The 12,460-nt window shown below is 43.3% G+C and overlaps 1 protein-coding gene across 1 annotated transcript in view; it reads right to left on the bottom strand.

Moving 5' to 3' along the window:
- MICALL2 (MICAL like 2) overlaps nucleotides 1-12,460 on the bottom strand; it is a 186,117-nt gene that overhangs the window by 82,337 nt on the left and 91,320 nt on the right. The window contains exons 5-7 of the mRNA XM_040356703.1: nucleotides 8,145-8,299; nucleotides 4,103-4,112; nucleotides 2,989-3,100 (exon numbers count right to left, since the gene is read on the bottom strand). Coding sequence (XP_040212637.1) covers nucleotides 2,989-3,100; nucleotides 4,103-4,112; nucleotides 8,145-8,299 — 277 coding nt within the window. The remainder of the gene's footprint in view (nucleotides 1-2,988; nucleotides 3,101-4,102; nucleotides 4,113-8,144; nucleotides 8,300-12,460) is intronic.

Below are 12,460 nucleotides of genomic sequence, written 5' to 3'. Positions count from 1 at the left end.
GACGTAGTGAGCCGACGCGTCAGATGGCAACCATGATGGGTCACCCTCTTCGCCCCCAGAGATGTCAGACCAAGGGCTGAGATGTGTTGGTCTGAGGGAACCACGTGACATGGAGCCTCTAGCCTGGCTCCGCTGTCCCCTCACCCACGCCTGGGTCTGACTAGGTGCTGCTGTTTCCTGCACCAAAACAGCAGCACCAGTTTGAAGGGATGTCTCTGGGATACTGCCAGCAGGTATCCCATCCTCCTCATCCATCCCTTCAAAAAGGTCCTGACCATCAGGACAGAGCTGGAGGTCTGCCTGATGCATGGCCTCCCCCAAGAGATCCCTATCACTGTCGCTGTCGAACAGTAAGATGCTGGACTCTTGGGGGCTGGGGGGGGGTAGTACAGGCAACGGTGTAATGGTGGTACTACTGTGAGTCGGGACCGACGACTCAGTGGCACTGCTGTGCCCCATGTAGTCCACCACTACTTGAGCCTGAGATGGCAATATCGGGCGGCTGCCCGATGGGAAGAACTCCCGGATCAGGCGTACTCCCCTTGCACCCGATCCTCTACCACTAGTAGGGGCACGAGAGGTACCCCGTGCTGGCAGCGATCCAGCACTGGGAGTAACTCCCCTACCCTTCTGCCACGGCCACGGATGCCGCTCATTATTGCTGATATGTGTGTGGGGGGGTTAAACTTTATTGGGGGGGAAAAATGTGAACAAAATGTGTTTTTGTGTTTTTTTTACAAGACAGGCACGCAGACAAAGACGTACACAGACAGCTACTAAACTATAAGAAAAGTAGTACACCAGACAAGGACTACAAAATTAAAGAAAAAAAAAAAAAGCACTAAACAAACACTAACTTTTTTTTTTTTTTTTTTTTTAAAACACAAAACACAGACACTAAACACACACTAAGCTAAGCTAGATGAAATAAATGTACACTAACAGTGTGTACACTTACTACACAAAATTTAACTAAACTGAACACAAAACTTAGCTTTTATAAAAGCTCTTTAGGGAAAACTAAACAAAATTTGAACTGAGATGCCTATCAAATATCACTGAACAGCGAACCTGCAAGATCTAACAGTAACACAAGATGAACAAAACTTAGCTTTTAGAAAAGCTCTTTTATAAAGCTCAGCAAAACGTGTTCTGAAATCTCTTGCAAATATAACTGAACAGGGAGGATTGCAGGATCAAACAGTAACACAAATGAAAAAAACAGCACAAAACAGCACAAAACGTAGCTTTGAAAAAAGCTCTTGGGTCTATTGCTTTGAAAAAAGCAGTTGATATACTGGAAAAGATCCACTGGAATCACTAAATAGCAATGCTGGTGATGATCTAAATCAATCAAGAACAAAGACACAGGAAACCAGGAACACAGAAACAGCCTCCACACTCTATAGCCAGCTTCTGAATCTGCAATGAAATGGTGCTGGGAGTGAGCTTATATAATGTCCATGCAGCAGGTTCCTATTGGTTGCTAACCTGTGACGAGTGTGGAAGGAGAACTCTGATTGGCTCTGATGCAAAAGGGCGGAGCAAATAATCGCGCAATATTCCTATTGCCGAATATTCGCATTGCGAATATTCGGCAATATAAAATGATCGCTTCAGCTACTCGGCCCAATGGCTCTAATCATACCAGCAATGCTTTCAGACGTCTATGGAGATCACTAGGATGTGATCTGTTTTAAAAATGAAACTGTAAAATCGCTCTGATGCGGAAGATCGGGGCGAGGAAAGTAATCGCGCGATATTGCGTTTGCCGAATAATCGCATGCGATCTTTCTGGAAAATTCAATGAAACGCTTCAGCCTACTCGGCCAGGGTCTCTAATGATACCAGCAATGCTTTTAGACGTCGATGGAGATATCTAGGATGTGATCTGATCAAAAAAAAAATTGTAAAAAAAATCGAATATTCGGAATTGCGAATATTCACCGCGAAATTTCGAAATATAGCGCGATTTCTCGAATATGCTATATTCGAGTCGAATATTCGCAATGCGAATATTCGTGAGCAACACTAGTTGTGTAAAGAACTGCACATATAAACGCAATGGAAATACAAAAGCAGAATAAAGCAACTTATCCAAAATGCTAACTAAATAATCCTAAAAGCAAAATGAAAATACCCTCCATAAAAGCCCTAAAGTGGAGATCGTAGGTAAAAACAGCTTGGCCCATAGAGGGATCAAAATTCAGCAGGAATACAGATGAATTTAATCCATCTATGGCAGGTTAAGAGAGGATTTCCCTCACTTTGAAGAGATTTCGTCTCACTGCAAGCCAGTCTACTTGACAGGAAGTGAAGGAAAATCAGAGGGAAAACAAAAACAGATAAGGATTTTCACCCTTCCCTACTCAGTATCAGTGTAGTCCCAACATTGCCACCTGTGCTGCCAATCAGTGTCCACCACTGCTGCCAATGTGTCTCCTTCAGTGCTGCACAATAAGTGCCCATCAGTACCCCTCATTAGTGTCACCTATCAGTGCTGCCTACCAGTGCCTGTCAGTGGCGCCTATCAGTGCTCATTAGCGCAGTCTTACAGTGCCCACCAGCGTGGCCCCATTAGTGTTGCCTCGTCATATCAGTGAAGGAGAAAAAATTACCTGTTTGCAAAATCTTCTAACAAACTATAAAAAGTTTTTTTTTTTTGTTTTTTATTCGTTGATTTAGCAAAAAATAAAAAGCCCAGTGTTGAATAAAACACCACCAAAAGAAAGCTCAATTGTGTGAAAATCAATTATAAAAATGTCATATGGGTATAGTGTTGCATGCCTGCGCAATTGTCATTCAAAGTGCGACTTTGAAAACTGAAACTTGGCCTGGTCAGGAAGGGGGTAAAAAGTGCATAGTAGGCAAGTGGTTAATAATATCACCGACTTCAGATGTACTAACCTCATTGTGTGTACACTAAATCCAAACTACAGTGGAAAAGACATCTAGAAGTAATTTTATGTCCTATTCAGAAGAACCTACCTGAAGCAGTTTCTATGGTACAGTTTTCCATCTGCCATGTGTCTCTGGACCAAGTGTACATGTTTACCACAGATGGAGCAGTTGTTGCTCACTGCGCTGTTCTCGTTTATTTCTTGATGCCCAGAAGAAGAAACAAAAAAACATACTTGAGTTGTAGCACAGAACTCAGAACTTACGGTCTTGTTCATAACGCAATTGGGTCTGTAGTTTTCATTACAGCATTTTCATACTTTGTGACTGTATCCAGGCACCTTATTGTTGGTTATACTCTATTTTCTTCTAATACGTCCAACTATAAGACAACTCTCACTAGAAGCCCAGAGGACTTGAATAAAGGTTGAGCTTTATTTGTGGAAGGATCCAGGGTTTGCTTTTCTTGCTTTTCTTGCCCATCTTTTAATTCTTTGTACCAACACCAAAGTTTCAAGGTATCAATACTTTTGCTGTCTTGTTTCTTCCTTGTCCAGCTTTTACTTACTAGAGAGTGATATAAAATACCATAACCTGGACAATTCAGAACTTCCTACGAAGGCCCCTTCACACTGTGACAGGGAAAGTCAGGTAAATCTGTGGGTGTTGTCACAGACGGGAGATACATTTCTGCCTTGTTTAGACAATACACCAATCATTATCGGGCGTCGTCGGCTACAAACGTAGCCAGAGAAAGGCTAAAGGCCGTTGAAAAACTTCAGCTGTTCAGAATGAGGCAATTAAGGCCTCTATAAGTAGCCCAGATGATTACCACTAATTTGCTGCATCATTCTAAGGCTTTGTGAGTAGGAGAGCAGCGTACTGAAAGTCTCCTGAGGAGGTGAGGAGACCATTGATTTTTCAGTGTGATAAAAATCAAAAGACTATTGTGTTGTGCTGTATGACCAGCCACTGTCTACCCAGCAGTAGGCTGTGTTAGACTTCATAGATAGGTTCCTGTGTGGAAGGTAGACGCCCCGAGTGGCCAGGGTTTATTTTATGTTTGATTTTGTTTATGCTGTTTGGATGCTTGCAATTGTTTTTCAGCAATATGGAAAAACGTTGTTTTCAAACCGTCTTCGACTGCCAGTCTGTATAAATTCAGTGTGTGGTGAACCCATCCAAGGGGTCACACGCCCGCTACGAGCTAACCCCTTACAACATGGGCATTCAGTCTAGATCTGTCTGTCAGTTTTTCAGATGGATCCAGACCGGACCACAATATGTTAGGAGTCGGTGATGTAAACGGATAATATCCATCATTCGTGTCTGTTTAGGTCCGTTTTTTTTAAATGGGACAACGCTGTGTCCTTTTCCGTTGATAAGAATCTAAAAAAGATGTAAATGGATGTCATCCATTTACATCCATTCCTTTTTTAGACGATAACATTTTTATATATATACACACACACACACACACACACACACACACACACACATATATATATATATATATACACACACTTTACATACACACACACACACACACACACACACTACACACATACATACATATATATATATATATATATTATATATATATATATATATATATAATATATACACACACTTTACATACACACACACACACTTTGTCACCTCTGATTGGTCTCTGCACAACTAAGAAATAACAGATGCAAAAACAGATGTAGACTGATGTTAACTAAACTGGTATAAACTGATGTAAAAATTTAACTGAAGTGCAAACTTCAATGAGCTGAACTGAAGACGGATCTGCAACTGATTCAGTTTTTTTTTAAAACGTGTCTGTACGAAGATGCCCGTGTGAAAAGGAACCTTATAGACAAATTGGTATCATTTTAGGCCTTTCATCTTTACTCTTCTATGTGGCAGTAAGGCCCCTTTCACACTGGGCGCGGGAGGTGCGCTGGTGGTATAGCGGCGCTATTTTTATACCGTAGTTTTTGCCGTAGTTTTTGCCGCGATATTCGGCCGATAGCGGTGCAGTTTTAACCCCTGCTAGCGGCCGAGAAAGGGTTAAAAGTAAAACTGCCCGCAATGCGCTGCTGAGTCTTGCCACACAGAGTTAATCCAGCTCTGAGCAATCCTCTTTTATTGTTCAGTGAAATACAACAGACTCCCAGATAAAAAACAAAGTCCTTGCTTCTGAAAAAAAGTGCACAATTCACATCCCCTCCCCTGTGTTTTGATTAAATGTTTTCAAAATATGGGGTGAGTCACAGTTCAGTGCCATGAGAAAATGCAACAGCCATCAGAATATACATAGAGCTGTAGGGGAGGGGGATGTGAATTGAGCACTTTTTACAGAAGCTGTGTATGTCTGCAAGCAGTGCACGAGATAAAAAGCCTGTCACTCAAGCAAGGACTTTGGTTTTTATCTGGAGGTCGGTTTTATTTCCTGAACAATAAAAGAGGATTGCTCAGAGCTGGATTAACTCTGTGTGGCAAGACTGGGCACAGATGATAGGAAATCTTATTCTTTACATTGTGACATCAAAAAAACTATATTTTTGGGTTTATACATCCACTTTAAGGTTTCAGAGGTCTGTTACATTTCAGCTATCAGAATTGTGTCAGCAATCTATCAAAGACTGTTGATGTTTCTTTCACCGATCTTGAACCCCTATCATTTTTCTCCAGCCTGCTTCTCTATTTTATGTGTTGATGTACAGACTGAATACATTGGTGAGAGTATGTAGCATCATCTAACTTCATACTGGTCGGGAATACATATTATCTAGAGGATCATATCTTACCAAATGAACTTAAATTAAAAGATCGGTTCATTCTTTGATCATTTTTATTGAATAGAAAAAAAATCTGTTTTGGCAGTAGATACAATAAAATTGGCCCAAATAAATCTTTTCTTTGTTGGGGACACGATTTGTCGATCTGTCATTTGTTTATTGATACTTGCATGGCCAGTACTGGACTGCCTAAGCAAAGATATCCCTAAAGTTGACCATACAGTATACAATTTTCTTGTTCAATTTCCTTTAGATTTACCTTCAACTATGTAGTGCGAGTGCCTGCCTGACTGTATTCAAAATGAAAGTGGTTTTGGTAAATCTAAAGGAAAATTGTACAAGAAAATTGCATGTTCAAGCAAAGCCTCCTCTACCACTGTACCGCATCTGACAGTTATTTTGCAGGAGATTACTAAAGTAGTAGCTGGTGGCTTGTGTTGTGTGAATGACAGCGGTTAGGGTGTAGCATCAGGAATTAAAAAAAACACAAGATAGCAACAGCACATGCTGGCAACCACTACATTTGTCTGAGAGCGACTGTGTAGTAGCTAGCATTTGCTGATGTCAGCTTGTGTTTTTTTTTGAATGACCAACACTGCTCCCCAGCCACCACCAACTACTACTGTAGTCATTTCCGCTGAACTAGCTGGCAGCTGTGGGAAATTGCAAGCTCAGTTTTTTAACAGTAACAAAGGAATGAGGAGATGGGCTGGGGGTGGTTGCAGGTTTAGCCTTTTGTTTGTACAAATGGAACAGAGGAGGCACAAGGATGCATGACAATGAGGGATGCAAAATTGAGAGGGGACTGTGGCTTTAGTACTGCCTATACCTCCCTCATAGAATCCCAAAAATTAGGGCTTATGCCTGGGATGGAGCCACCGTCACCAATGACCGTAATAAGAATTCAATTTTATCTCCAAACCACAGAACCGGTTTTAACAGGGCTTTGGGCACAGGGTCCCCCGGGGGATTTAACAAGCTAACTTATTTAACTAACTGTTAAAGCCATTCTCTGTTAAAAAAAAATCCACATTGCAATTGTTAAATCCCCATTATGTCTAGGGAATTACAGAAGAGGTTGTATCACCTACTTGACTTCCTGATCCAGGTGGCTCCAGTGGTCTCCTCTACCTAAAGCTTTGGTCTAGAGACCAAGGGCCAGATTCTCAAAAGAGTTATGCTGGTGTATCTACTGATACACCGGCGTAATTCAAAATTCCCACCGGCGTATCATTGTTTTGTATTCACAAAACAAGATATGCCGGAATTAGGCTAGGATCCGACTGGTGTAAATCACTTACACCGTCGGATCCTAAATGCAATACAACGCTGACCGCTATGTGGCGTTTACGTTCAGGTCTCATTTGACTATGGAAATTAGCCTGATACGCCGATTCCCGAACTAATTTGCGTTGTGTACTCGTCGCGTACGTCGTTTCCGTAAGCTTAAGGTTACCCCTGCTATATGAGGGGTAACCTTACGCCAGTCCGCCGTATGCCATGTTAAGTATGGCGTCAGGTCCGCGTCGGCTTTTTCCGTCGGTCACGTATTTTCCGTAAGTCGCTCTTGAATACGACTTTACGTCAATGACGCTCTCGTCGGCGTCATTGACGTTTTCCGTCGTGAGCTGGAGCATGCGCACTGGGCTATTTTTCAGCCCGGCGCATGCGCAGTTCAATCGGCGCGGGGCGCGCTTAATTTGAATACTAGCCGCCCCCTTTGAATTACGCGGCCATACGCTGGGCCATTTACACTACGCCGCCGCAAATTACGGAGCAAGTGCTTCGCAAGTGCTTCGCGAATACGGCACTGGCTCCAGTAAGTTGCGGTGGCGTAGTGTAAATGACTTACACTACGCCTACGCCGTTTCTTAGAGAATCTGGCCCCAAGTCTCTACATCAAGTACAATACAAGGACACCCAATTCCGTGGAAAAAAACTCCACATTGCAATTGTTAAATCCCCATTATGTCTAGGGAATTACAGAAGAGGTTGTATCACCTACTTGACTCCCTGATCCAGGTGGCTCCAGTGGTCTCCTCTACTTAAAGTTTTGATCTGGAGAACAAGTCTATGCATCATCAAGTACAATACAGGGACATTAACCTTGTTTCATTAATCTGGGGTAGTAGCACCTTTCGTCGTTGTTTATGGACATTAACCTTGTATTTTACATTTGGCTCCAGTTGCACACCAGCCTGCTAGACACAGCTTACAGAAGATCTGTGGGGGGGGGGGGGGGGGGCAGTCGCAATGCCGGAGGGAGCCTGCTGGAGCAAGGAGTAAGGCATAATCGCTTTAATCCTCTGCCACTAGACGAAATGAGCAATTACCCTTGCAGTGGAGTTGGGGTTTAAACCTTTCTATTTAGATCTGAAAAAATCTAGATAACAAAAAAAAGTAAATAAGAAAAAATGCTGTATCACATAAAAATAACAAGAAATATAGTAAGCTTACAGCTCTGACTGGAGGGTTTTCAATGACCGGCGTGGAGCTTCGCAGGGCTGTCTGTATGGGTTGAGGGCTGGTGGGAACATGGTTAGTTATCTTCTTTCCTGCTGGCTCTTCAGTGGTTTCTGGTGGAGGACGTTTCACAGCCCCCATGCCTCCAACTGGAAGAGAAGATCGTGTTAGTAAAAACACTGGAAAAAAAAGATCTTGTAACCAACACAAAATGCAGAGGAAAGCACAGATTTGTTTTTCCTTTCATAAAGCATTTTGTATTTCCTTTAAACTTGTTAGAAAATCTGACTACCTCATAAGGCCGCGTACACACGATCGGTCAAAACCGATCGTGTGTGGACCCATCGGTCAGTTAACCTTCGGTCAAAAAATTTAGAACTTGCTATAAAATTTAACCGATGGACTGATAACCGATAGGTCAAAACCGATGGTTAGTATGCAAAAGCATCAGTTAAAAACCTGCGCATGCTCAGAATCAAGTCGACGCATGCTTGGAAGCATTGAACTTTGTTTTTTTTCTGTACGTTGTTGTGTTTTACGTCACCGCGTTCTGAAACGATCGTTTTTTAACTGATGGTGTATTAGGCACATCAGACCATCAGTCAGCTTCATCGGTTAACCGATAACAACGGTCCTTCGGACCGTTCTCATCGGATGGACCGATCGTGTGTACGCGGCCTAAGAGTCAATTCCTTAGCATAGATCCATAGTTACATAGTTACATAGTTAGTCAGGTTGAAAAAAGACACAAGTCCATCCAGTTCAACCACAAAAAATAAAAAAACAAAATAAAAAACAAACACAGTACAATCCTATACACCCAACTCCATACCCACAGATCCCTTTCCTTTTTTAAACCTTTAAGGTTAAAAGTTACAGACTTCAATTTAGTCCTAATGAACATTTGGTCAGGATTACATTCATTTTCACCTCATCTGTCCTGTTGTAGTAGTTGTGCAGTAGGCCTAAATATGACTGAGCTGTACAACAGGAGACCTAGTTTGACCACTCTGTCCAATGCACTATAATAGACCTGCTCAGGCCCACCACTCTTCTACACAGTGCATGAGGACATCTGTGATAAGGGATATGTCCGATCCTTATGTATACTAGCAGAGAGCACTGGAATTATTTATGCATGACATCATAAGGCACTGGAATGACTTGTGTACACTAGCATGCAGCACTGGAATTGGAGGGTATCAAGCAGCACGAAAACAAATATGAATGTCTTTGTCTGGGCAAAATGAAAAATACAACATTTAGTACATCTCTGCAATAGATATCCCCAAATATTGGCCCGGATTCACGTTAGAGCGGCGCATCTTTGTGCCGGCATAGTGCATCTCATATGCGCTACGCCGACCTAAATCTGAGAGGCAAGAGCAGTAGTCACAAAGCACTCGCTCTCTACGTTGCGCCAGCGTAACGTAAATTGGCCGGCGTAAGCCCGCCTAATTCAAAGTAGGAAGGTAGTGGGGCGTGATCCATTAAAATGAAGCTTGACCCCATGCAAATGATGGGCCGAACGAACTGCGTATGCGCGCGCACATGCTCAGAATCACGTCAAATTTAACGCCCTAAGATACGACGGCTCAATGCCTACGACGTGAACGTAACCTACGCCCAGCCCCATTCACGTACGACTTACGTAAACGACGTAAAATACGACGGCTGTTCCCTGGTCCATACCTTAACATGGACTTACCCCTGCTTTATGAGGGATAACTTTATGCCGGACGTAAACCGCGTATATGAATGCGCCGGGCGCAAGTACGTTTTGTGAATCAGCGTATCTCCTCATTTGCATATTCAAATCGTAAATCAATGGAAGCGCCCCTTGCGGCCAGCGTAAATATGCGCCCATGATACGACGGTGTAGGAAACTTACTTCGGTCGAAGAAGGCCTATTTTCAGGCGTATCTAGTTCTGTGGGCACGGCGCACATTTACATTTACGCGGTGTATCTTGAGATACGTGGGCGTAAGTGCTACGTGAATCCGGGCCATTGTCTTTAAAAACACTACAAAAAATTACCCGTTGAACCTACCCAGTGTGCTCCTAACTTCCTTTACTTAGCTGACTACACTGAAATCTCATGCGGCCCTGCCTGAATTTTGGATAACAGAACAACCCTCCCTACTTGTGGAGATGGCAAGTAATGTTTGTGGCCTCGTAGGGGAGATTTCTTTTCATTTCTCCTCAGTGATTGGTGCGTCTCCTGAGACAGAAACTGAGAAAAAAACTCCCCAGGTGGAAACAGACAACAATAACAGCCTAACAAAGATTGAAATCCATCTCTACTCTATCCAAGATAATACAAATTTGTCCGAACATGCTTTAATAATTCACTGCTATGGGTTGTATCACACTTACACTTTGTTAAAGTGATATTATCCCTGACCCAACTCTTCTGGGGTCCCCCTGCCAGCACTCCTGGGTACTCTCATCTTCTCAAGCCTCTTGCTACAAGGGCACCCTAGCAGGCTTGCTCCAGAGCTACTGCTGTGTGTCCATTCACATACAGAGCACGGCTTGTCGACAGTAGCGGGAACCGATGGCTCCCACTGCAGTCTGAGGCAATGAGGAGGAAGAGACCCGGGAGAGCCCCTGCTCTTTCGCACATCGCAGGATCGAGATGGGGCTCAGGTAAGTATTGGAGGGGCTGCTACACACAAAATAGAACACATGAACTTAAAAAAAAACTTGAGCCTTTACTTCAATATCCAGAATGGTTTGACTACTTACAGGGCTGCACTGCAAAACATTCACAGGCAAACTTTCTCTGCTGTTCCTTGCACTTACACCACCTCTAATGCCTGATGCACACAGGACGTTTTGCCAACTCTCGTAGAAGCCTTTTCTTCTGGCTCCAGCGTTTTGGCAGAAAAACAGACATGTGTGTAAGGCATTTAGGCGTGTTTACAGGCACCAAGTGCTTGGACGTTAATTCCTTTCATTGGCCAGAATAATAAATTTAGAAGCTTTGCACATTTTTTCTGCCAAAAGTCTGCTGCTCCTGTAAGCACTGACAGACACCCCTAGGAACAGCTGAGAAATGTCCAGTGTGCATGGGGCCTAATAAGTGATCAGTGGTGGTGGCCATTATGCCCCCCCCCCCCCTCCAAGTAAAAGCCCCCTTTATACTGGTGGTCATGAATAAAAACCTTTATACATTGATGGTCAGATCCGCAGAAATGTCCTCCCTAACAAACCTCAGCTTCACATTGACTTGTTAAGTGGGTGCTCTTACTCCAAGTGTGATTCAGAGCAGGTAGAGAACAGATTTAGCTTTGAAATCCATGATTGTCGCAGTCAATTAGAAAGTGGTTGACTGCTGCGCTGGGTCCCCTGCCTTATGTCATCTGAATCTCTGCAGCCCTGGATTCTAAAGATCAATGCAATGAAAAGTACTGTGCCCCTTGGATTCCCAAGCCAACCTTAGACTGCATTCTGACCATAGGTAGGTCAGATGAACATAGAAGCCAAGAGAGTTACAAATCTATAAGTTTTTGGGAAATTCTTACTGGGCCATCTTAACCTTAAAGCGGTAGTTCCCCCTCAAAAAAAATTTTACCCTTAGATTGATGCTCATTTTTGTCTAGGGGAATCGGCTAGTTGTTTTAAAATCGAAGCTGTACTTACCGTTGTAGAGAGCGATCTTCTCCGCCGCTTCCGGGTATGGTCTTCGGGTATGGGCGTTCCTTCTTGATTGACAGGCTTCCGACAGGCTTCCGACGGTCGCATCTATCGCGTCACGATTTTCCAAATTAGCCGTACGTCGGTGCGCAGGCGCCGTATAGAGCCGCGCCGACGTTCGGCTTCTTTCGGCTACTCGTGACACGATGGGTGCGACCGTCGGAAGCCTGTCGGAAGACTGTCAATCAAAATAGGAACGCCCAGTCCCGAAGACCCATACCCGGAAGCGGCGGAGAAGATCGCTCTCTACAACGGTAAGTACAGCTTCGATTTTAAAACAACTAGCCGATTCCCCTAGACAAAATGAGCATCAATCTAAGGGTAAAACTTTTTTTGAGGGGGAACTACCGCTTTAACCTTCTTCCATGGCCTAGTCTGCTATGGTAGTAGTTTTGCCCCTGGTGGATACTGTAGGTATAAAAGTACCTATAGTACTCATTGTGAAAGCAGTGTACCATTCTTTTGTCTAGCAGAATATTATAAGTCACATATTAATGTCATGCTAACCAGTGATCCATTAACTAAAGATAATTAAATCACACCACTATGGTGTGTATTCAACAGTCTCATTAGGACAGATTGTTTTTTACAGCTAAGCAATATAAATGTTG

Source organism: Rana temporaria, chromosome 6 (assembly GCF_905171775.1).
Source record: "Rana temporaria chromosome 6, aRanTem1.1, whole genome shotgun sequence".
NCBI lineage: Eukaryota > Metazoa > Chordata > Amphibia > Anura > Ranidae > Rana > Rana temporaria.
The sequence above is the reverse complement of the archived record's forward strand: the minus strand, read 5'-3'. Positions and strand labels throughout refer to the sequence as shown.